Genomic DNA, 27,146 nt, shown 5'->3' on the forward strand with positions numbered 1-27,146 from the left:
ATAGAAATCCTGAGTGTCCCAAGTTGAAGTCCTAGATATGTCACTCAAAATGTGTGTAATCTTGAGCAAAGTCACTCTTGAAAAAACTGAGTTTATAATAACAAAATACAAGACGTTTTTTCAGTTGACTTACCTAATATTCTTGTCATTGTTCAATAAGAAACGACCCAGGATATTTATGGCTAGAACCTAAAGAAAAATAGCATAGGTTAAAAATCTAGGAAAATTAAATATTTTTATTGTTTAAGAATCACTTTCTAGCCTCTGATGGGTGCCAACTATTTAAAGGTGGTAGCTGGCATTTTTTAGACTAGAAAGACAAAAAGTTCTGAAGGTAAGTGATAATGTTGGTTGCACTACCATGTGAATGTACTGAAATGCCACTGAACTACAGACTTCGAAGTGGTTAAAATGGTATATTTTATGCTATGTAAATGGTATATTTTATGCTAATTCTACCACAATTTTTTTTAAATGATGATGGCCTCTACACATGAACATGAACTAGCTCCAGCATAATGCAGGCCAATATACATATGTTACCAGAAAGGTGAGGAGAGGAAAAGAACTAAACCTCAGTTATTTTGATACTGTAATGTTAAAGACAAAAAGAACTACACACTAATGCTATATTGTAGTTATTAAATTTGTTTCTTGCAAGACTATGGGTTAGCTACTCTTATATTAATAAGTGACTGAAAGAATGAATAAATTCATGAGGGAGAAATCTTCCCTATAGAGTAATTCCAATTATTTAATGAGGACAGAATGCAGGAAATAGAAAAATATCATTAAAACACCACCCTAACAACTGGTGCAGACACGATCCTTTAATGGATACTAAAATTGATGAGCAAAAAGTCCAAAGAAAACAAGGTATCTGCAGTCTCAAAGTGTCTCCCCCAAATATTTTTAATTACAAAGGGAAAAATAACAACTTTACAGTGGAGACACACAGTAGATAACCACCTTAACCAAACCATCAAGGTTAGTATCACCATTAGTAAAGTGAGACAAAGAAATAGCAAGTACTTCCTGATAAGATACTGAGACAGGCACATCACTTCTGTGATAGTCTTGCCATAAAAGCATAACTTTAATCCAGTTATGAGAAAATATGAGACACAGCCAAACTGAGAGAAATTCTAAAAAATAATTGATCAAAAGTCATGAAAGATAAGGAAAGATGGAGAACTGTCACAGATTGGAGGAGACTAAGGAAACATAACAATTAAATACAAGGTGGAATCATGGATTGGCTCCTAGAACAGGAAACAGATATTAAGAGAAAAATTGGTGAAATCTGAATAAAGTGTATAATTTAGTTCATGGCATGGTACTGATATCAATTTCTTAGTTTTGACAATTATATTATAGTTATGCAAGATGTTAACATTAGGGGAAGCTGAGTGAAGGGTATACAGAAAGTCAACTGTTTCTGCAACGTTTCTATAAATCTAAAATTATTTCAAATAAAGTTTTTAAAAGTTGCAAAGAAATACACATGTACGAACACATTTAAATATGGATAAAACATCTCTGGAAAAAATATATCAGAAAATGGTTAACTATTTTCCACTAGAAGAATTAAGAGTCTACATGTGTAAGCTACAGGCGAACATTTTCTTCCCTATATACCTTCTGTACTGTTTGAGTTGTTTCACTTTATGTGTTTATTTCTTAAATAAAAAAAATTAATTCAAATATGATGTCTTGTCTTGTTTGAAGTGATGAGAACTCAAATCATGGCTCTAATAGAAGCTTATTCTGAAATGTTTCCTTCACTCAACAATACCTATATATCTAATTATAGCTAAGATCTTCCAAACTTTATTATAATCAATATTAAGCCTTCAATAGGAGAAATACTTCAGATACCAAAATGCAGCACTATACATTATGCATCATTCTTTCCTAAAGTTAATTTTCAAATGAAATTCATTTTCAGAGTACTAAAGTCCAAGTCAATTATTTTAAATGAAATGTTTAGGGAGAAGAAAAGACTTAAAAAGACTTACCCGTAGTCCACTCTCTGACTTAATATCCATGATAGTCAAAACTGTTTCATAAAGAATAGCATTTCCTACATTTTTACTAGTCTCCGTATTAGTGGCAACCTGAAAAGACACAGAAGGCAGTACATAAGTGATAAACGATGCTTCCAAAAAATAGCCAAAGGTAATAAGAGGCATTCTGTGATTGATTACAGCCACCAGTGAGGAAACAAAATAAAAACTGCTCCATATAACCAGAATCACTCTACTCCCTGCTATACTAAGGTGAATATTTAATACAGTGCAAGTTTGGTCACTCACCTGTGCTAATATATCATTCATAGCTTCACTTGAGTCATCATCATTTCGTCCTAAAATTCTTAATAACCGCAAAATTCGTACCTAATATGCAAAATATGAGAAGTGTCAACAAATTATGTCTGACATAAAGGAATTTCATTGGTATGAAATTCAAATAACTTAAATGAAGTCTTAGATCTCATTAGAAATGGTCAAATTTCAAGCAGGAAAAAAATTTTAATCACCGTTAGAGAAATTATATATCTTTCTGTGTCTTAATGACGTTATTAGACAACCCACACTTTGCCACTCAAAGCTAAAGGATACCGCTGCCTACAGACCTATAATGCAGGCATACCTCGAAGACATTGCGGGTTTGGTTCCAGACCACCGCAATGAAGTGAGTACTGCAATAAAGCAAGTTATAATCTTTTTGCTGGTAAAAGGTTTTATCTTCCATTTGTAAAAACAATGCAACATCTTTGGAGCACAATAAAATGAGGCACGCCTGTATATTGATAAGTCTCTATGTAGTACAGAATTTTGACTATTAGAACCATAATTTCATTTTATTAATCTAATAAAATACAGAACTGTGTCACTAGTCACTTATTAATGTAATCGGTTAACTACCAAATTTCTACCCGACACTAACTTAGGTGGAAGGAAATGATCTATTCCAAAGGTATTAAACTCATATATGATATATCCAAAACTTTCTTTAAAGCTCACCTGCAAAAAGGGATCACTGATACCAGAAACATCATGTTCTGGTGAATATCCGGACATGATGAGGTTCTTTAGAATACGAACTAATTGGGGCACAAGCTGTAGGGAAGAAAAATGCATCAAAGAACAGTGAACATCAAAGAATTTCTCAAGAATAGGCAGGTAATTTGGCTTAGGAAAAGGGTACAAGGGCCTGAGTCCAAGCATGTTCTATTGATAAAATATACTAGTATATTGTTAATATTCAAAGATATAACAGGAGTATTTTTGCCAAAAACTCAAGAAGGAGTAAGTATTTTCTCTGAATTTAAAAACTAGAATTTTTTACTCCAGAGTTATACATGCAAAGATACTACAAAAAACAGTAGGTCAGAAAGCCTATGGGAACCAAGAAAATAGACGCCCATGGAGCATATTGAATTTCGACTGCTATAGAACTTGACATACCTAGGTGGCACAAACATGTTCAGTTTATATTCATTCAAATATCTGGATAGAGTGCTCTCTTCAGCAACACATATACAAACATCTGAATACAAAATAGTATCATACCAAAAATACTGGTGATCTTATTAAAATCATAGTTTTAAAATATACTATCTCAAATAGAGAAAAAAATTATCTCAAGATAGGGCTAGTTATGTCTTTTTCCAACAAACAACAGGAAATACAAAAGCCTCCAACGTTGACCAAATAGAAAAGACACATGAAAACTTTACGTTTCATCTAAAGAAGATATCGAAGCCATAAAAATTTTGTTTCTCTACTGTTAACTCATATGACACAATTTTCAGTAAAATTTAATTTTAGCACTTAATTATACAGACTGATCTGTGGCCTGTTTTCTTGTCTTATCTTACTAATGAAACTATACATTCATTATGGTCAAAATTCCTTTCTTGTCCTTCCTTTACTTTGTCCATTAGTTGTAACACATAGTAGAAGCAATTGTATTGTCAAACTGAACTTAAAAATGCTTTAAATATTATTCATTTCATTCTGTTGATCAATCACTTAATGTTAAAACCCTACTCCAAAATATATGCCACAATAGGAACTTTTCCAGTCTCCAACTAAAAACTCAATTTCGCTAAATAAACAACTCTAAATACCTAAAATTTAGAAGAGTCTACAGTGAACTGAATCACCTCTCTTTCTGAGGCAATCAGAATAGCCTTAATTTTGCTGCAACTCGATTATTTTTTCTTATTGTATTTGGACTCCGTCTCCTTCCTACTCTCCAGCTCTAAAGGGAACTCAAGATCAAAACAAAAGTCAAAGTATGCCAAAGGCATGCACTCAAAACATTCACAAAGTCCACCTCGAAATACAGAAAACATAATCTACGCAAATTTAAGTTTGGCCATAACATTTCAGAATTGATTCATAAACAAAAATTTAATTTGGACAATTCCAAGATTAAAACAAATCCAAGCCATGGAGACCTGTAAGTTCTAAACAGAATCCACATTAAATCTGTCAACTGTGGGCAGATTTACATTAGAGGTAAGAATAATATGATTTTACACACTCCTTTAAAATTAATGTAATAAAACCAGGATCATCTAGATACCAAGCTCTTGCAGAGTCTCACCATACTTTCCAAGGGCCTACTTTTTTGTACTACACATATCCCTAATTATTTTTTTAATCTAGTTCATATCTTGGAGAAGTCCTTTTGCTTGGGCTACTAAATTTAGAAATTGTTTTATTTACTGCCAAAAGGCCAGCATACCACATAAGATCACCCTGGGACAAAAAGCACAAAGGTCTAAGTGTTCAGCACACTAATTCTTGGAACTCAGCTTTATTGTTCAGACGAAGATGCAAGTTACTAAAACTGATGACAAGACAAACAAAATAAGATGACAAAGGGAAAGGCTGCAGCCATGAAAATCAGTTGATGCCCACCCGCTCTACCTCAAAATCCTTTTTATATTTCAAAACTTCTAGTAAGATTAAGTGCAGGTAAGGGAGAAATAAAAGCTCTAAGTCTGAACTGAAAGCTAGAAGTACACACAGAGCTTTTTAAAGTATGAAGTTACTCACATATGGCTCCAAAATATCTACTTCAAAAAGAAGCAGTGTTTTGTGTCAAGGCTCCAAACTGATCTAGAACTGCCATCACCAAGGCCCTGGGAAACTGCTCAAAGTTTCTCAAGTGAAGATAAAGGAAAGGCAGAGAAGGAGGCTTACAATTCAGGAAAGGCTGCAACTGAAATCCAAGGCTGCCTTTGGAGTCAGGAGTTTAAGGGACAAGACAAAACTGGACTAGGGGGTTAGCCAAAAATGCCATAATGAATAATTCATATTATTAAACACACCTTCAGCATTAGTATATTTTTAAAAGCCACATTTGTGGATGGATACACAAAAGCTACTAAGGACCTAATGCCAGCATGCACCATCTAAAAGAGGGTTAATTCTTACCTTTTCATTCTAACATACAGCAGGATTCCAAACAGACAACAGGAACAAAACATACAAAGCAAGCATTAGGGACAGATACGGGTCTCATACTTTTTTACAATAATTTAATCAAGACGTGAACATCTGGGGCAGGGGGCAAAAAAAGAACTGCTATTAGAGTCTCATTAAATCTAAAGTAGAAAGTAAGCCCCATTTATGGAGTGATCAGCACCCTATAAAAAAAAATTAAATGCATGTAACTACCCAAAGAACAGTCTTTCCCTGAGTTTTCCCTGCTATTGCCTTCTAAAAGTAAGTGGAAAAAACAAAAATTTTCACTTTAGAATGCTGTAAAGGAAAGGAGGGAATTAACAAAGCTAGAGACTTCCATCGCCGGAGTCAATAGCCTAAAATGAACAGTGGGGGACACTGAGGTAGGTAAAAGTAATGTCAAAAATCAGTCTGCAGTTTTCGACTAAATAAATACAAAATAAAACAAAACAAAAACACGAAATGAAATTACCTGCCTAAAAAAATAAACACAAACACATTCCTATCTGTAATTTGACTGCAGGTTACATTTCCTGACTTCAATGTGAAAACATCAGATAAAGCACATGAGAGATTGGTATGTCTGCCAACAATGAGAGAAGACTTCTATTATGAAAGGGAAAACACTGTACTATTGCCAGTTCTTATATGCCTAAATCTGGCTTCCAGCCCTACCACACAGCAGGACTGGTTATGCCCTTTATTCAGCTCCATAGCTTCCTTTCAAAAGAAAATTTATTTTATAAGTCAGAAAATTATGTACTTTTCAGGGAAATCATTTTCAATCAAGAAAGGCTTAGGCATACAGAATGGCACCTACCTTTCTGAAATGTGCAAGCATGTCTGGGCTTCGCTCACACATTTCGGTAAGGAGGACTACAGATGTGTGAAGGACACCTGAAAGAAAAGAGCAAATGAACACTAAAAATGAGGCTGTATTATTCAACTTCATAGAACAGGACTTTGAGTTCTGAAGGTCAATTCCAAATGGATAGTTGCTACTTTTGTTTTTTAATCTTTCCAAGAATCTAAGCATTGAGGTGAATGCAAAGGAAGTATTTAATAGACGCCTACTGATTTAATACTGGTCAAGTCAGTCAAATCAGAATATTTTAAACAATTATGTGACCAAAATAATTGCTAAAAAATGATAACCAATACATGTATCTCTCCATCTGAGAATATCCATAAAGACATACTCACAGTCAATATAAGCTAGGTATCATCTGCTCTATATTTAATAAGCCCTTAGCTGAGTTCTGATAAATAATTCAAGGCACAAAAATCTTAATAAGAAGTTAAATTTCCAAATAAAATGTATCAAAACTTTAAAGTACAGTAATTGTGGAAGACAAAGGGAATTTGCTTATTCTAGAGTGAGGGAAAAGAAACTCGTAATAGTTTTCACTAAATAATAACTGCCCCAAACATTCATTTGTTCAATATTTTGAGCCTGCTAGGTTCAGGACTGAATTAATTAAATATATCTTACCGTTTTTTCTCTTAGCATTTGGGACACATGCATTTTCTTTACTCAAAACATGTTTCACTGACTTCAAAATAAGAATAAAATGTTTGGGATAGAATAGCCACATTCCATTTAATTTCTCTTAAGTTTTATATAAATGTATCTAAGTACCCATTACGAATTCCTGTTACGAGTAACCTAAAAGGATTTTCACAAACTTTAAACACCTACCATGAAGCAATAAAGAAATATTTTTTTCTTCTATTACAAAATAGCCAGGAAATTAAAGGATTTTACATATGAAATCAAGGCTAGGATAATTTGTACATTAAATATTAGTAACTTAATACAGTACTTTCTGTATAGTAAAAGAGGACCAGAAATGAAAAACAAGTTTACTATGAAGGAATCAATCTCTAGTTATAAAACTAGGATATAAGAGTAGAAGAGATATTCAACTGATCAGCCCTTCCTGGAAAAGCGTCTGAGCACAATAGAAAGGCAACTCCACTGCATTAAGACAGAAGGATAACACTGCCTGAACCTTCTTTTCTTTCCCTTTCTCCCTCAGTACTTCACCAGTGCATCCAAATCATATTACCATGGTTCTTTTCATTCAATAAGTTTTTTGTTGCTGGTAAAAACATCTCCATAAGTTCAGGAACCTTCCTGATGACATGAACAGCACACAGTGCTGCCTATAAAAAAAAATAAAAGGACAAACGATTTATTTCAATTAAGTCAGGGCAATAGATCATATAAACAACAACAACAAAAACCTTATCAACGAGTTCACCTACTAGAAAAATAAAGAAAGAAGTTAGATATCAGATTTATTATTCATTAACTGGTTGAGGCTTTCCAACTTATATTATTCCATCAATGAGAACTTTTAGCTCATCTGTCCTTTTGTTCAGATATTGCTAAATAAGTAGATGAACTTTCTAGACTAGACCATGGTTAACATGAATTTATGAAACAAGTTAAACATAACTTATGTGGAGTTGCAAAGTAAAAAACAAAGACTTCCATCTGTGATAATCATTCCTCTAAGTAAGATGACCAAATAAGGGTTTATAAAAAACACCATGCAACTGAAAGATACGTATTACAGACACTTTAAATCTGCTGTTATTTTTAATAATACCTATACCTTTCCCCAATTCACTCTCTGCTGACATCAATAAAATCATTTGAAAGATACTTAGCTAGTCTCCACTGAAAAGATGGTCTTAACTTGCTCGCTGGAAAGAAAGGTACATTCAAAGACTAATTTTAGTTACCCCCCAACATAACCATATTTGTTGGAGTTGAATACCTTAAAAGTTTAGAAACATTAATAAGAAAAGATTTCAGCTAATTCTTCCTATGTTATATCTGGGTGAAAGAGATTTTTTTCTCTAGTTCGCCGGAAAGTTCTATTTAAGGAAATAATGTACTTTCTGAACAAGAGAAGCCCACACATTCTTTAAGAGAAAGGACTGGCTTTGGTTGCAGTCATCATCAACAGTGTATGATCCTAGAAAACAGCCTGGCCCTTTTAACGCCTGTCTCATATCATTAATACAGAGGCACAGTAAATGCCAACCAGACATTAGTATGAGTTCACTTTTTGGAGTTCTAAATTTTATACCCTTTGTTTACAAAGGTGTTAGGGTTCAAGTACAATAAAATAACATTAAAATGGTTATATTAACAAATAAAAGTAGATAAAAGGGCAAGTTCATTGTCTTCTATTACTATTCTATTTAGACATGCCAATTTTAGAAAGTGTGTTCTTTATCTTTCCCTAATAATTATCTAGGTCCCAGTGGAACTGCACTGCCACAAACTCAAAGGCAGTAATACAAAGACATGGGCACTAATTATTAAGATAAAAGTAAATTTGTAAATATTTGTTCATTATCACTTTAATACTGTTTAGAATCAGGTACTTAAGGAAGTAATTAAATATGCTATCTAGGACAGTGGTCTCCAATCTTTTTGGCACCAGGGGCCAGTACTCCTATGAGAATCTAATGCCTGATTATCTGAGGTGGAGCTGAGGTGGTGATGCTAGCGTTGACAAGCGGCTGCAAATACAGATGAAGCTTCGCTTGCTCAGCCGCTGCCACTCACCTCTTGCTGTGTGGCCCAGTTCCTAACAGGCCACGTACCAGTACCAATCTGTGGCCAGGGGTATGGGGACCCCGATCTAGGATATACAGTAACATTTATTTATAAACCATTTCCTTGAAAAAGAGAAATTGAAAAAATCAAAGTGTTCACAATCACTTATCAATTGGAGTTGAATAACAATAAAAAAAAAATCACCTCCAAAATTAGTATAAAAAATAGTGATTTCTAAACACTTGATTCATAGTTATTTAAAAGACATTTACTGCACAGAGAAAGAAACATCGTATATTATCATCAGAGCTTTCAAAAGTGAGTAAATAATTTGCCTTATCTCTAGAATATTCCCTAATCCAAATGCAGACATTTAGTTTCATTAAACATTACCTTTTTTCTTAAGTAAGAGTTAGAAGTTTTCAGGAGTTTCTCTACCTCTCCTGCAAGATCTCTGCACATCTCTGAGGAGCCCATGCAGCCAAGCGTACAAAGTGCCAAACCCTGTACATACTGCGTGCTATGATTAAGATCACTGCAAAAGAAAAGAAGAAGGTAGAAATAACATGCTCTGCCTGGTATACTCCCCATGAAGAAGCTTCACAATCTAACCAAGCAGCGCTGAATGATTCACTGCTCCAATAAGGAAAATAATTAATAGAATTATTTGTTGCAAAAAATGTTTATTCTAACTTTATTACAAATTACCAACACAGTAAACTGACTGACAGTCCCTGCAACATTGGGCTTAAAACTCTATGTTTCCAAATATTAAAGCAACAGAAATTGGACTATGTTATCTGTGATGTTATCTGTAGATGTTAAAAGACAACCCATTTTAGAAAACTCAGCAAACCCCTGAAAGTAAAAACTGGCAATGATAAATACGAAACTGTATTTTTTTATTAGCATTTATTTGATGCTAAATTTACTCCCAGGCCATAAGTTTTTGTTTCTCCAGTTTCTTCTGGGATATCTTTTTCTTCTGTGCAAACTCCTGTTCGGGTTTAGGAACACCTGCTCTTCTTCAGTGAGGATCATCTCAGTGTGGCGGGGAGAGCGCATTTAGGGGCTAACTCGCCATGAGCTCTGTATGTTCTGCGCTGCATCTTGAGAGCTTTGCTCACCTGGATGTGCTCAATGACCAGAGAGTCTACATCTAAACCCTTAAGTTCAGGATTCCTCTCTGCGTTTTTAAGCACGTGCAGCAAAAATTCAGCACTCTTTTTGGGCCACCAACCCTGCTTTCAGCACCACTGCGCGACCTAGGCACAGCTACCAACTCCACCATTGTAACGACAGAATGGCTCAAATTGCCTCTGAAAAGTGACCTCCTTCAGATACTTGATGGCTTTTTGGATATGTATAACCTTGATGGCCTGGGCAGTTTCACAAGAGTTCTTAAAGTGAACACAAAGATTTGAACCCCTTGATTAGCATGATTTTGTGGGGTTTTCTGGGTCAAGTGAATAGCGAACCATTTTCAGAAATCACCTCAGGCTGCTTATGGGAAGAGCTCAACTAAATCTTTAAAAGATTTTTAGTATGCTCTACTGCTAACTATAAAAAAAAAAAAAAAAAGGTAAGATACACATTAACCAAAACTTTTTTAAAAAGTCAGAAAACAATCTTTACTGCTAAAGCAATTAAGATGACTTAAATATCACAACAGAAACACTCTGAATCTTTGATCTTATGGTATAGTATAAACCTTGATGTTAATACATTAATTTTTACACTTCTATTTATTCAAAAGAAGAAAAAATATAACTAAAAAAATTAGCTAATTAAACCACCTTTAACAAACTAAGGTAAATATTTACAGTGGCCCGGTATCTGGTGCTACAGACACTCAAAATCCTATTTCTAACAGGCACTGATTATTACACAAAATTATTTTCACACCAGCCAGGGAGTATACTTTCAGAAAAGTATTAAATATTAAAAGCTTGACTCGTAAAATCATCTTATTATCAAGAGTATATTATCATTAACTCCTACTATTCAGAAGCTGAATTATTATGAGTTATGCTATTTTTGCCAGCTTTAAGAGCATTTTAGTATCCTTTAGTCCAGTGGTTCTTAAAGTGTGATTAACAAGTCTCTGGAGGTCCCCAAGACTGTTTCAGGGGGTCCATGAGATCCAAACTATTTTCACAATACTAACTCATTATTTGTCACCTGTATTGACAGTTGCACTGATGTTGCAAAAGCAGTGGTAGGAAAAACTACTGGCACATTAGTACAAATCAGGACAGTGGCAACAGTAACCACTGTATTCACTGCCACACAGTCACAGTGGAAGGAAGGATGGAAGGAAGGAAGAAAAAAAGGGAAGGAAGGATGGAAGGAAAGAAAAAAAGGGAAGGAAAGAAGGTTCACTCAAGACTGTCCATGACAAAGCAGTAATAATAATTTTATTAAATCTTGACTTCTGAGTGTGTATTCTTTAATACTCTGTGTGATGAAATGAGAAGTATGCATAAAGTACTCCTGCCACATACTGAAGTGACAATCTCAGAGAAAAGCACTTGTGTACTTATTTTGTTTGCAAGCTAAACTATGCTGCTTTTAAAATGGATGTCATTTTTATTTGAAAAATAACTGACAGACAACTATAAGATTTGGGTATCTGGCAAACATTTTTTGGAAAAAGAGCCAAGTGAGCCAATCACTTCAAGCACAACAACTGATAATCTTTGTTGTCAATAATAAAATTCAAGGTTGAAGTAAAAGCTAGAATTTTGGAAAACTGTATTGCCACCATGAACTACCAGTACTTTAACTCAGTGAACCATTTTTTTTCCAAATGCCTTAAGCATGATGTTACAAAAGCCATGCACGAGTAAAAGATGAATAAGACAGACCAACTAGTTTTAATATAACAAAGTACCAAACTTCGCTGATATGGTTTCAGATTCCACACTGTAACTAACCTTTAAGAAATTACTAACTTGTAGAGTTTTGGTATAGTATCAACAAAGAGTATCTGTGGTTATTTGAAAGGCTATTAAACTCATATTCCTTTTTCTAACTACATTATCTGTGAAAGGCTGAATATTCTTCATATATTTCAATTAAAACGTAACACAAGAAATTGAACAAAGAAGCAAATATGAGCATCTGCATCTAGCTGTCTTCCATTAGGCCAGATATTAGAAATTTACAAAAATGTAAAATAATGCCATTCTTCTCACTAAATTGCTTTTGTTTTGGAAAATAGTTTATTTTTCATTAAAAAATGTTATTTATGTTAACATGTAAGGGGTTCATAATTGATTTTAAATGAACAAATTGTTATAGTATTCCCTGAAGAACAAAGAAAGGAAAAGAGGGAAATTGTAAATTAATGAGATTTGCTACTTTCCACCAATTTGAATTTTTAAGATAAAAATGACTGGTAAAATGAAGTCTAAGTACTGCCTATGGCTTTACCATTTAGGCTTCCAGTTCCCAAAAATATTTAGTTGATTTTTCATTCACTTTTCAACAATTAACTGCATAATGCAAGCTCTTAAAATATCATATCCAATTTTTAAAGATTTAATTCCAAGGTCTTTAATGTCTTAGAATTTTTCTAGCCCAATGAACAATGAGGTAAACATTCGTTAATAAACATAAAAACTGCTGGGACACCATGATGTCCTATAATACAAACACGAAAAGCAAAAAAATCTCGCAAAAAAAGCAAATTAAAAAAACATTCATTAACAGATTTATCTCACACACACACATACACACATGCACACACACACAAAACGAATAATCCAAAGTACCAGTACCAGTCCACGGCCCGGGGGATTAGGGATCCTTGTTCTGACTGAGCTTAGACTGAAGTGCCAGATCAATTTCTAACTATTAGTAGCTCTCTCCTAAACTCACTTGGGGCTTGGCGGGTCTCATTAAAATTAAAGATTTCTTCTTTGCCTATGTGCCTCATTCTTCGATTTTTATCATGCTAAAAACCTATACTTGAGTTTGGTATGAACTCTCTAATATAAACTTGCTGCTAGACAGAACTGCCAAATATCAGCATGTGATTGAAGGCTTGAGCAATAATGGCAGCCGAGCATGTAAGAACAAAAATTAAAGAAACTCTCCGAGGCCAATTCAGAGTAAATGCATAAGAGTCACACTGAACATCCAGAATGTAACCTCCATGACACCAAAGATTTGTCCCATTTTTTAAATTCTCCATCCCCATAGCCTACAACAGCTGCTGCCATACAACAATATATAATAAATATTTCTTGAATACATGACTCAATATTTTCATTATATTATTTCAAGTTCAAAAAAACAAAACTAAGGTCACAAACTCAATGTATTTATATGAAACACTCAATATTGACAACCAATTCATAAGTTGTAGTTTGACATTTTCTATATTACCCATTGGGAAATTTCAAAGTAGAACATTACTTATCACAGAAAAGTGTTAAGAGCTCAATGCCTGCAAATTTGATCACCCATATACCCCTTGCTCCTACTTTGTCAAATACAGAAACACTGCAAATTAAATAGAAATCTAAAAAAGATCAAATTGACAGACAAACCAAAACCAAATTAAAACAAACAAAAAATATCTTTAACCAATAAGGCCTTCAGAACTTCCTTGACTTTCTGACAGAAATCTGTCATAGGAGGGATGCTGGGGAGAACTGCTAATTCCCTGCTCGATGGGTCCTCTAATTTCTTCATAATGGCAAGAACTCCTTGGTTTGAAAGTTAAACAAATATAGCTAGACTAGGAAATCAGTAAAGAAGCCATTAGGAAAAAAAACAAAAAAAGCTTATACACAAAAATTCACAGGGCTAAGTTAAATTACAGGTAACTGAAATCTCAGATTAGATCACTGACGAGACTTAAATGTTTTTGTCTTTAAATGGAATTTACTCAGAATATACACTTGTAATTTTTTATTAAATATAACATTTCATTATTCATGGTATTCAAAGTTCTGGAAATATAAGAAAGCTCAGATTTACCAATGCTTTTTCTATTCTATGAAGGCCCAAATGCTTATTTCATTGCTAAATTGTGTTCTTATGCCTCAAGATGTAGAGCAATACTTTCATGTCATTAAATTATCCCCTACAGAAGTTTTTATCCTTTGCTTAGTCTCTTTAATACATAAGCTACAGAATCAAAAGCAATTCGAATATATTCTAGACAGTAAATATAAAATTAATAGATTTACTAATGGCGTATTATAAAAATCTAAAATCACAAAGCAGTTATTAGAAGGAAAGATTAAGACTTACTTCTTGATACAGTTGGTCATGAGAAGATGGACATCTTGTCTTTCATCTAACAGCAGCATTGCCCCTAAATAGCCAATGCGTTTGTCTGTGAATTTTTGAGAGGCGATAAGTTTGAGGCACTCCAACTGCAAACAAAAAAAGAAATTAAGAAATTGCTGCCACAATCAGGAAGGCAATGTTTTTAACCCAGAGTCAATGAAAAACTAAAGTAAATAGATATAACCTGTATCATCAAACCACTTAAATAAAAGGCAAAGATTTAAGATCTTTGGATAGCTTGATAACAGTAATCAAGTTCTAGAATGGATCATCTTGTTGAGGTCCTATGGTATTTGCCATCTAAATAGTCTGTGAAGTTGACCTTAGTTCTACAGATTCATACAGATACAAACAATAAAAAATTATAATAAAATATTAATAAATTCAATTCTTAATTTAATCCCCAAGTTATATTAAATGAGCACCCTCATTTGTGTATTTAAGGTCTAATACCTATTCTGAATATCAAAAAACTCAATAACTGGGGATACATCAAAGTGCCAAACACTGTTCTAAACATCAGGAATGTACAATTGAAGAGACAACAATAACTAACTTTAATATAATGTGGAAAGTGCTACGCTTAGGGCTTGAACCAAGCACTATGGGAAACGTGAGGGTTTAGGAATCAAATACAGAAGCGGGGAAAAAAGCCAGAGGAAAAAATCTAAAATGTTTTATATGACTTTTTTTCTTTACATAATTGTTCGAAATCCTCAGAGCTTAAGAGTCTTTGTAGCTAAACAGTTTGTCTCTCTACTTAGCCGTTATTGAATGTCACAATCACTTTGATATACTTTATCATTCCATCTTGAGTAACATGAAAAAGGCCAAACATTCCTCTAGAGGAGTGGTTTTCAAAGGGTGTAACTAAGCTAGACTCTCCAAGAAGATTTTTTCAAACTATGTTCTCAGTTAGAATCACTGCATCCCAAGGGGTGGCTCAAATGCAGACCCATGTACACAGGAATCTAAGATCACGTGAGATTACTTCTGCCTATAAGTTCAAAAGTAAAATTTAAGAAAAAAAAGAGTTGACAAATAAGACTGTTTCAGGCTATTTAAAAAGTGCTCTCTCAACATACCTGCATAAAAAACACTTAAAGGTAGCAGAATGACTATACTATCATGAGCGAGTCAAAGAAGCCTCCAAGGGGGAACTACCAGGATCCAAAAGGAAAACTAAAATGCCGTCTGAGATGGACAAAGATTAGGTAACAACCCTTCCCTTCCTTCTCTATACATTCAAGTTAAAGTAAAAAAAAAAAAATTATGAAATAGAAGGTGATGAAAATCATTTTGACAATGTCAACAGAAAAAAATTAATGCTGAAGTGAATGAGAAAAATCAGAAATGAAAATATTAGAAAAATCTTACTCTTTCTCAAACTGAAGGTTTTTTATCTTCCCATTTAGTAATTCTATAAATAAATATTTTACCAGTGAAAGAAAATGTTCTAAGAATCAGGTATGATTGAAATTTTTATCATCCTTATTAAATCATGCTTCTGGCAAACACCAGGTATTACACAAATTATCCAGAAGTTTTTTATTAAGATGAACTAATGAGAAAGATATATCTTAGGCATTAATATTACTTCATATTTTTTAAGGCCAAGTTTTAAAATAGTCACACTAAAAGTCATCAGTGACTGGTAAGTAAAATTGTTGGTTTTTTGTAATATTTCAAACTTACTAAAAACTAGCCAACAAAAACTAAACTTTAAAGGGACAAATACTAAATTATTTTTAATATTCCCCATTTGTGAAGTGACTTTGCTTCAAGAATAAGTATATGTTTTTTGAAGGTGACAAATTTGAGGAGAAACATAAGATTATACAACTAGAAATGGCATCTGAAATACATCCTCCAGTGAAGGATTAACTCTGATCACACTTTACAACTAGGTAGAGGTAGCCAGCTATAGTGCTGAGAACGGACCATGTTTCATCTTTCAGAATGTTATCAAAGTTTTCAAGTGTTGAAAAAGAAAAATGGTGGAAGGGAGTAAAGTGGGATGTGGGTAAATATGAGGGGAGAATATCCATATTTAAGCAGCAAGCACTAAAAACACAACTCAGCATTTGTGTGAGAACAGAAGAAAAATAGTAACTAATTAAATGTATCTGTCCGTTAGGTAACAACCTCAAATTCATCCAGTACTTCTCCTCACTTACAGCTATTTGAAAATCCCGCGTGAAACACTGCTAACCCACAAATCTAGCATATGCTTTAAAATCACAGTAAACAGTCCAGCTTTAATAGTCGCACCAGAAAAATTTTGCTTTTACTCCAAACTCTATAAGCAAAGTCAAAAGACAAATGACAAACTTGGAAAAATATTTATAACTTATTTCACAGACATAAATCCTATATAACAGGATCTTATAAAATGATTTTTAAAAAGACTAAGAACTCAACATAAAAATGGACAAAAAATACAGACAGTTCAAAGAAAACAAAAATAATCTCCTCATAAAACAAATGCAAATACAACTAGGTAAATTTACTAAAAAAATCATTGAGCTGTACACTTGAAAAAGTGTACAGCTCAATATTCTCCCAATGGGATATTCTCCCATTACATGACATGCAAAATATACCTCAATGAAGTTTTCAGGAAAAAAAATGCAAATCGAAACTATACTGGAATACTACTTTTAATCTGTTGTTATTAGCAAACACAAAAAATTGCTATAACAGTGCAAGGACATTTGTGACGAGAATATAATCTGGCCCGAGCTGTAGTAAGAAAGATCTGGCCTAAATTTTAAATACACATACCCTTGACTCAACAATTCCACTTTTAGGAACTTATACTACATTTATATTCACACATGGGTAGAATAATGGATATTATTCAATTGTATAATTTTAGGTAGTAAGATTAGAATATTCATTAATAAGGTAATAGTTTAATAAATTATGATTAATACATATAACTGGAATACTATGTTGGATATACTACCACGAGCACGTTAAAAAGGCTGGGAAAAAAAAGAATGAGGAAGCTCTTGTTATACGAATATGGGCTAATCTTCAAGACAGATTAATAAATGCAAATAGTATGTAACTATATATTTTAAAGGGAGGGGACAAATATATATATATATACATATAAAAGGAAAAAAAGGATATATATATCCATCCATCTATCCATCCGTTTTATGTTGAGTTCTTAGTATCTCTGGAAGGATAGCCAAGAAATGGATGCCTCCACTTGCCTATAAGGAGAGAAACTAAGTGATTGAAAGAGAACAGAACAGTTTTCATCATATATCCTTTTGTACCTTTTAAATTTTACATCAGTGAACTGTCATTATCTACTCTAAAAATAATATTGGACTAGGGGGAAAAAATTAAAAACTGCAGGATAAAGGGAATGTATATCTAATTTGTGGTTAGAAAAGTTAATATAATTAAAGAGGGGGAAATCCAAAATCCTTCCAAAGCTGAACAATATATATTTAAAAACATTTTAGTCTTGGAATTGTTTTATGAAAAACTTTGAAAATTTAAGACCAGAATCTTATAAAACTGCAACTCAGTAAATCGAATCAGTCTTTTTTTAAATTAATTTAAATGTACAATAAACAATTATTGTGCTATTCTATCCTACCTGTGATGCTGTAGGAGCTTAAAAAGTATGTTCATTCCTTATCTCTAATCCCAATGACTATGCTTTTTCCTATTTTGTGTTCTTCACCTACTACCAATTTCTCCCTTGTCAATGACACTTTAATACACCTGCTTTTCTACAGCAACCTTCTTCCTCTCCCCCCTACCTTCCATCCCAAAGGACTTACCAGAATAATTCTTTGCTATTCACGGAAATGTTTGTGTTTACTTTCTAATTGTTTTGAAACGCTGTGGTTTTGCTTTAACTTAGCAAACCCCTGCTATATACAAACCAATGTGCTAGATGTTCTCATTGATAGAAAGGCACATAAAAAGAAAACCAACAGTTAAATATTTGAAGTAGGAAATATATATACTGTGACAGTTATGCACAAGCTACTGTGAAAACAAGTTAGGAAGGGCAACCAATTCAGAGTAGAGACAGTAAAACATCAGAGAAAGGTTCCTATCTCTTCACAGAACACACAGTGGAACAAAAAGAAACCAATCTGAATTAGGCTCTTATCCTGGTTCTAGTTAAGAGATCTAAAGCAAATTATTTCAACAACTGGGTCTCTTAGTTTTCTCGTCACTAAGGTAATGAAGCCACATTGTGGAGGACAGCCCTCACAATTCTCCACTGCCTGCGCCTCCAAGGTAAATAGCCACTAATTCTCTCCAGCTTATCCTTGAAGTGACCTCAGAATTTTTCTCAGCAGAAGTATTCCAAGCAGCCACTAGCAACAAGCTTAAGAGACTGAAGTTATCAGCCCCCTTTGGAACAAAAACAGTGCCTTAAGTGGTTCCCAAATCAGACTGGTCAAAACCACCTGGGAGAGGTTGTTTTTTTTTTTTTTTTGGAAATATACAAGTCACCCTCCCAGCATACTCTGGTGGAAAGATATGAGGTGGAGCCTGACAATTTAATGCTCACAAAGTTTTAAATTTCCAATTTTCTTTGAATTTCCAATTTTCTTTGAATTTCAAAGCAATTTTTAAAAAGAGAACTTTACCAGGTTTCTGGCCATATTCCACTTTTCTGAAGAAGTATGAATATTGCCTTTATCAATATAATCGGGTTACCCTTTAGAAAAAAGCTGCTGCATCTATTGTTAATTTTTAAAACAATTTCCCACAAGGGCAATGCACATACACATTTGCTTTTAAATTAACATTTGGGTTTTAAGATGTGAACAATTACCTTGATGAAAAGATGCAATTAAAATATTGTAAGCAGTAATGGATCTACAACTGATCTTTTAAAAAGTTACCTTTATTTCATTTTAATACTCAGAAATAACTGTCTAGTTTACACACACACATTTTTGAAGAACAAGCTTGTAATTGCCTGGCACCATAAAATCTACATAGACCAGAGCCTGTTTTACATTATTCTGGCAGAAGGGAAAACAAAAAACAAAAAATCAGTATTTCTATTGCATGCCATTTTTTCTCTATGGAAAATTTTTAGAAATACTTCACTCAAAAATATACAAAAAAAAAAAAAAACCACATTAACATTCAGTGACTCACCAACTAGTTTTATCAAATCTTCCTATCCTATTTAATTTAAAAAAATGTTAATATTACAAATTCAATTGAAGCCCTCTGCACACTCTGCCTCAATCTCATTTCTCTTCTCTCCATCCCAGGAGTAACCAAAACTCAAAATTGCTGTTCATCTTTGCCATGATGCCTGTCTTTACTACACATGTAAAGACAATTATTTTTGAATGTTTTAAACTTTATATAAGCATGCCATATTCTTGCTTTTTTCACGCCACATTTTTGAATATTATTTGCATCCAGACAAAACTCTCAGTCATATTCATTGTTATACAGAGTCCTACTTATGAATATACCAAAACTTACCTATTCTTTTTGTATATGGATTGTTCTCATGTTTTCCTATTAGAAACAATACTGCAATGAACACTCTCAAAAATGTCTCTTTTTTAAACAGACAAGGAGGCTTGATGAGATTTAGGTTTTTCAGTATTTGTTTTGATTTAGCAAATATACTTCACAGGTGGTGGTATGAACTTCCATCAGGAGGCATATAATTATTTCTGGTGGTTGTCTCTCTTTTGTGACATTATCAGCAATAATAATCATCCAGAGTTACAAAACAGTAATAATTATTCCATTTCTTTGTCATTTATTAGCTGAACTATTCCTCTCTATATATGCCATTGGTTTACCAACAGTCCTTCAGAAGGAGCTTAGCAATAATTCCTTCCGAAGGAACTGCTAGTAAGGAAAGGTAGGATAAATGTTTGCTTGTTTCCTTTCACCAGTTTTCAAAATAATGGCTTGGTTCTCTAGTATCCTCCAAAGGTGATTAATGCAGTTTCTTTTAATTTTGTAATTACTATGAACTCACTTATATAAATTTACTTGGTATGTTTCAATTATTATTCTTATTAATGCTCAAAATTTCTTATTTTGGGGCATGACAGTCTCTTCTGGTGGCTACTGAATCCTTTCAACATGACCTCTGCAGTCTTTCATGCTTTCTGGCACAGTAACACATTTTGTACATTTCCTGCCCCAGATTTGGGCATCAGCCATCTTTCAAATGAGCCCTAGCCTTTTTAGAATAAAATGATATTTAGAGGCCACAATCTGAGCTTAAGGGTGCTTACGACAAGTATACCTGCTATCACCACTTCTTTCCAATGTTATACTATATGTACAATATAGTAAAGAAATAAGGAAAAAGAAAATGTTTAAGGATGGAAAAGGTAACTGCCGTTATTTGCAGACAATAATACTGACTAAATGGAAACAATGGCCGTCTACAGGGACTCATAAAACCAAGTTCAGTAATGTTGCTAGGTAGATAAATACACAAAAATTCAATTATAATTCTATATATCTACAATGTAATTATTAAAAACTTTTAAGGGTGCAATTTGCAATAGGGACAAGAGCTCCAAGGAAACTATGAGCCAATTTCACCAAAGTTGTGAAAGACCTTATGGAGAACATTGTAAAACTTTAGAGACCTAAGAAAGTAGAGTGTTACGTTATGTTACATTGATTGAAGAGAAGATTACTGTAGACAGGTAGTTGGGTATAGCAGACCAGGTTGGAAAAGGGATGAAACAGAGTATGCATGCCCAGCCTGGAGAAGGTCACCAAGCTACTACTGCCTTGTGAAAATGTGGATTCAGCATTGTCAAATCCTCTAATTTTCTAAGAGAAACTAGAAATCCACAGTTCTAAGAGAAGTTCCTTGATTTGTACATGTTGGCAGCAAATACAAAACAATTTTAAGTACTATGCAAGACAAATAAAATACATCTGTGGAAGAATTTGGCCCCCAAGCCACCATTTTCTACTCCTGCAATCTCCCAGATTCTTTAGATACTCAACTTTATTTCTGGGTTGCATTTAAGCCAGACACATGAAAGGTTACAAACTCTATAGGAAAACTATCACTCCTTTTGTTGTAAAAATGTTGAGGATACTGTCACATTACTAAGAGACGTCTGGGTAAAAGATACACACAAGAAAATCTCTTTCAGAGTTCAGTGCTTTTTCAAAATATTTTGTTTTCTCTCCTTGAGGAAATGGTAAAATCAGTAATATTTGATTCTTATGTAGAAAATATAAAAGTTTAACATTTATTAATTTACTTAATCTTCATAATAACCTTATAAAGTAGTTTTAGAATTGTTCCCATTTTACAGATGAGATAAAAGCCAAACAAAGTTAAGGAACTTGCTCAAAATCACACAGATAGTAAAAAAGCTGGATTCACATCTAGGCAGTCTGGTTCCTGCAGCTCTGCTCTTAAATTCTGGTAGTAACAACCAGGTAACAATGTTTTTTTCCCTTGCCTTAGCTGCCTCACCAATAGCAACTACACTTTTCCCAACTCTCACTTTCTACTGTTCTTTTTCTCTTTTAAATAGATCCTGGTAACGTATGCCATCTCAAATCCTCTGTGTGTCAAGTCAGGGCTAAAATAAATAAATAATCTATTAATAAACTTAATGCAAAGAGCCATTCATAGACCCAAAACTAAACCCAAAAAATGAATAGGTTTTAGAGTAATATAAGGTTGAGTTCTAATCTCCTCTCTAATATTTACTAGTTGCGTGAATTTAAACAAATCACTTACACTCTGAATTTGTTTTCTCATCTGTAATATGAAGATATTACCCACCTCCTCGGCTTTATTGTAAATTTTAAATAAGGCTCTTTAAATGTGGCTACTAGATAGTTTTAAATTATTCATTCACTCATATTTCTATTGGACAGCATCATGCTAAATACTGCAATAAAAAGTAAAAAGAAACAGCTGAAATTAATTTTAATAATATATTTTATTTAACCCAATATATCTAAAATATTATCAGTTCAACATATAATCAACATTAAAATTACTAAATATTTTACATCTTTCTTTTGTACTAAGGCTTCCAAATACGGTATGTATTTTACACTTACAGCATATCTCAATCTGTATACTACATATCCATCAGAAATATTTGAATTTAGATTTCATAAAATTTATAGTTAACTGTAGATTCACATATCCAAGTTGTCTAAAACACACTTAAAAGTTTTCCAATAACTGTATCAAGTGCCCCGGCCCCCCTACCCTCAATTTTCTTTTTTCACCTCAGTTAAAGTAGCCACATTTCAAGAAACCATTGGCTACACAGCTAGTGACTACCATAATAAACAGCACAGGTCTAACAAATAAAATGCAATTAAAGAGTGGCTGTTTTACTTAAATACACATAATTAAATAAAAATGGCACTGTGATTCATACAAGCAGGTGAGAGAACCCAGATATGAACCTTTTTATGAGTTCTTTACAAAGCAAATTGCCATGGGTAGGGTACCAAATTACTGATATGCATAGGGATGTGACTTATTTAAATATAAGAAACAGAATAAGGTCTTTAAAATGATGATTTCTATTCCTACTTAGAAAAATCTTTTATTTTTTTGTACCAAAACTTTAGTTCAGATATCCTTGACTATTAACTCTTTTCACCTGAGAATTGAATGTTTTATCAAATAATTAAGTTCCAAAACACCCCAAAATACCAGATATACCTGGAAAGCATATTTTATTTAAGCACGTTATAGAAACAATTCTTAGATATATATGGAAAGAGAGCTCTTTTACAAAATGAAATCTCATCTAAGTCTTAAATCTATCCTACGATTTTTAAGAGTTTGTCTTTAAAGAACGCCCTTGGGAGTAGGTAAAGTCACTGTTTCCATGATGTTAATAGTGGTTATTTCTGGAAGGATTAAGAGTCTTACCTGCTCATCTGACCGTCTTTTATAGCGCAGCATATCAGACTTCTGTAAATATAACCTAATGTGTCTAATTAAAATCAACCAATAAGAATATATGAACATTTATTTGCTTTATACTATGTCCTGTACTATATGGACAGCTATCTGGATTAATTTTTATGTGGTAAAAGCATACAACATGTTTGTTTATAGGAGGCAGATATTGTTTTGCCTGCCTAGTATCTGGTCCTTCTTTCCTCTGATATTAACACCTCAATTTTCCTATGGGGAATTAACGCTCTCACTCTCAATCATGTATTTCTAGAGAGGCTGATCTCATTCCAAGATGAGTATAAAACTAACCCAAGTCAGTCTAATAAGATTCAAGCCCGTTATTTGGTTGTTTTAACTCAGGGGTGGGGGAATCTCCTTCCACTGAAGTTGAGAAGCTGAACAGAAGATAAACTGATAGACATCTTTCCTAATAAATTAAATGTATCAAAACACTAACAATAGTTATCTTTGCATAATGGAAATATAGATGGTATTTTTCTCCTATCTAGTGTTGCACATTCTTTAATTTTGCAGTCATTTCCTTAAAAAGACTAATTCAGCATATAATACAATTGTTAAATTAAGTGAAATAAAATTTAATAGCATTAATAAGAATTACAAAACAACCTACTATATCTTTCTCTGTGACTCAATACCTCTTCTAATGTATAAACATAGAAAGAAAAAAGCAGTTATAACTAAGAATATCATGCTCAAGGCCCAGACTGGCTATATCAGATAATATGTTTTTGTGTGTGGGCAAGAATGAGGAGGCAGACCTGCACAGTGGTTATAGCAATCAAGGTATGAGGTGATTAGGACAAAATCCTTAAATGCCATTATTTAGCAGCCACCTAATTTCTTTCATTTAAAAACATCTGTCATGCTTGTTCCTCCTTATTATATAGTAGACAGAGAAAATAATTAAGGAAACATCTAGCAAACTTTTCTTAAATACTCATTATAGTCCAGGCCCTCTCACAGAACAATCATAATTTACTGGTTAATCCTGGTCAATCTTTAAGTAAACTAGCTGCCACCATCAAAACATACTCGAATCCACATAATAAAGAGATACCCAATAAAAAGGACAATTGTCATACCTTTCCAGGTCTGCAGCTTTCTCTCTCAGTTCTACTCTCAGTTCCCCAATGATCAAGACTACCAGGTTATCAAATGTGTCCTGTCTTCCCTGACAGGAAAAGATTCAAGTCTCTAAGCTACTGCCATTAAAACAAAAGTACCCTCCTCCCTAGATGTGGTCTCAGCCCAGCCTACCTGTCCAAAGTGAGCAGGGTAGCCCAGCATGTGCATATAGAGTAATTTTGCCACATTCCGACACCGGTATGTATTGTCTTCTTCTCTAAAAGATGACCTGATGGCAGCACATTCTTTCTGGATCATTTCTCGTTCTTCAGCTTGGGTTCGGGCTGTCCGGATGGTCCGGATCAGCTCCCGCAATCTGATGGGGGCTGGCATCCTCTGGATATGGAAAGACATTAAATAAAGATGCTCACATATTTTTACTACCAAAACTATTCACACAACTTTCCAAATAAATGTGATTTTTAAAAATTCAAAACTTGCTAAGTCCAGTAATACAAAGCTTCAGCAAAGGTGTTACATACAAACCCCTCAACTCAGTTAATTTCTGGAAACAATACAAACAAAAGATGATAAGTATTAAATTAAGCAAAATATGACATAGGATAGACCAACATGTAAAGTCCATTACTAACATCAAAATCTCTTAGTAGCTAAACTCAAACCAAATTTTTATTCAATCGTTAAAGCAGTAAGGAAAGGCTTATGTTTAACATTAGAGAAGATATTTTCTGCTCAACCTAATAAGACAATCTTATTTAAAAACAAGTAAAACATCTGAATAGACACTTCTTAAAAGAGGATATATGAATGGCCATAAGCACATGACAAGATGTTTTGCATCATTAGTCAACAGTGAAATGCAAATTAAAACTATGAGATACCACTCCGCACCATTAGAATGGTTAAAATTAAAAAGATTGGCCATACTAAGTGTTGGTAATGATATAGAACAAATGAACTTTCATAGACTGCTCATGGGAATACAAAATGGTTTAATGATTTTGGAAAACAGTTTGGTAATTTCTTATAAATTTAAATATATACTTAGCACGTAACTCAGTAAATCCACTCAGTATTTACCCAAGAGAAATGAAAATATATGCCCTCACCAAGATTTCTACACAAATGTTCACAGAAGCTTCATTTATAACTGCCAAAAATTAGAAACAATTTCAATGTCCATAAACAGGTGAATAATAATGATATACTCATATAAAGGAATATTTTCAGAAGAAAACAAAACCAATACATAACATGGAAAAGTCTCAAAAACATTCTGCTATGCAGAGTACATATGAAACTCAAGGAAAGACAAATCTAACCTATAGTGATGACAAAGATATCAATGATTTGCTAAGGTTGAAGGTAAGGATGAAAGACTGACTGAGATGCAAGGAAACACTGGGGGGATAAAAATGTTCGTAATGGGTATATATCTCAAAATTCACTGAACTGTATACTTAAAATAGGTGCATTTTACTGTAGGTATATTATACCTCAATAATGTTAAGAAAAATGATAAAAATAGGCAAAGATATTACAATAATATTCAGTACATATTAGCTGTGGAATCCTTAAACTGATGATTCTCAATGTTCTAATCCAACATACCAGAAAGATATCCCTCTTCCATCACTTCATGGCATTAATGCTCAAGGTGAGAACAGGGCATTAGGAATTTAGAAAAGCTCCCTAATATGCTCCTTTATATTAGCCCTCTTAAAACCACGTGTTGTAAACTATATAAAGCTACCTGTATAGTGTTTTGTTACTCTTTATTAGAAACACTGGAGGGTCTAGAGTCTGAAGTTTATAAAGCATTTTTATATTCACAATCTTCATTATTTCATTTGCTCCCTAGACCATTTTGAAGAAACAGCAGAGATCATTACCCCACTTTGCCTACGAAGAATCTTGGTCTCAGAGCAAAACTATGCAACTTGCTTAAGATCAGAAAGGTGTTAAGTGACAGAGCTAGCACCTGAATCAAGTCTTAGACTTCCAAGGCTAGAGTTCTTCACAATACTTCAAAATGAACATTATACTTACAGATGAAATTATATGATTGTTTTCATATACTCCAGGGAAAAAAGTAGTATTGAAGGAGACAAGAAAAAAATGAAATGAGATGGGCAAAATGCTGATCACTGCTGAAGGTTTATAAGTACATGACAGTATATTATATTTTTCTGTTTTCATGTATGTCAGAAATTTTTCATAGTCAAAAGCTTTTTAAAAGTCAAAAAGCTCCAATAAGGGCATTTTCATCCTTAGAATTTTTCATAAATAATTAAAGAACTACTTTCACAATAATCGTATATACCACTGACTTTAAGATAAAATTTAAGAGTAAGCAAAACCAATATGTTATTTATAATATCAACATAGTGGAATATAATTAAGAAAGACATAAAGCTATATAAAATCAGTTTTTGACTATCAAAAGCCCAGTGATTCTACTTTTAAAAAGAATCTTATTTATCATTACCCCTTAGTGCATGACAAACCAGAGAAGTATATGGCAACTAAAATCAATCAACATCAATTGGGAATACGCTGCTAGAAAATAACTTTTTTCTATGAAGACCTCAATGATTCTACAAAGCAAACAAAGATTATTACAAAAAGCTTAAGTCTTGCCCCAAAACATGTAGTCCAACAGGAAAAAAAAAACACAAAAGTTTAAGCCGGCTGAGAGAAAAACAAGTTCTCTGGAGCAAAGGCTCAGCTATCAAGT

The 27,146-nt window shown here is 33.4% G+C and overlaps 1 protein-coding gene across 2 annotated transcripts in view; it reads right to left on the bottom strand.

Moving 5' to 3' along the window:
* AP1G1 (adaptor related protein complex 1 gamma 1 subunit) overlaps positions 1 to 27,146 on the bottom strand; it is a 64,110-nt gene that overhangs the window by 23,299 nt on the left and 13,665 nt on the right. Inside the window, exons 2-11 of one of the 2 annotated variants that reach the window (XM_011380675.2) lie at positions 24,581 to 24,784; positions 14,326 to 14,450; positions 9,454 to 9,595; positions 7,553 to 7,649; positions 6,304 to 6,380; positions 5,454 to 5,462; positions 3,027 to 3,122; positions 2,316 to 2,396; positions 2,019 to 2,117; positions 134 to 189 (exon numbers count right to left, since the gene is read on the bottom strand). In XM_011380675.2, coding sequence (XP_011378977.1) covers positions 134 to 189; positions 2,019 to 2,117; positions 2,316 to 2,396; positions 3,027 to 3,122; positions 5,454 to 5,462; positions 6,304 to 6,380; positions 7,553 to 7,649; positions 9,454 to 9,595; positions 14,326 to 14,450; positions 24,581 to 24,781 — 983 coding nt within the window. In that variant the 5' untranslated portion in view covers positions 24,782 to 24,784. The remainder of the gene's footprint in view (positions 1 to 133; positions 190 to 2,018; positions 2,118 to 2,315; positions 2,397 to 3,026; positions 3,123 to 5,453; positions 5,463 to 6,303; positions 6,381 to 7,552; positions 7,650 to 9,453; positions 9,596 to 14,325; positions 14,451 to 24,580; positions 24,785 to 27,146) is intronic. The other variant, XM_011380676.2, reaches the window with a different exon arrangement.

The sequence above is a fragment of the Pteropus vampyrus genome, unplaced genomic scaffold (genome assembly GCF_000151845.1).
Source record: "Pteropus vampyrus isolate Shadow unplaced genomic scaffold, Pvam_2.0 Scaffold399, whole genome shotgun sequence".
Taxonomy (NCBI): Eukaryota; Metazoa; Chordata; class Mammalia; order Chiroptera; family Pteropodidae; genus Pteropus; species Pteropus vampyrus.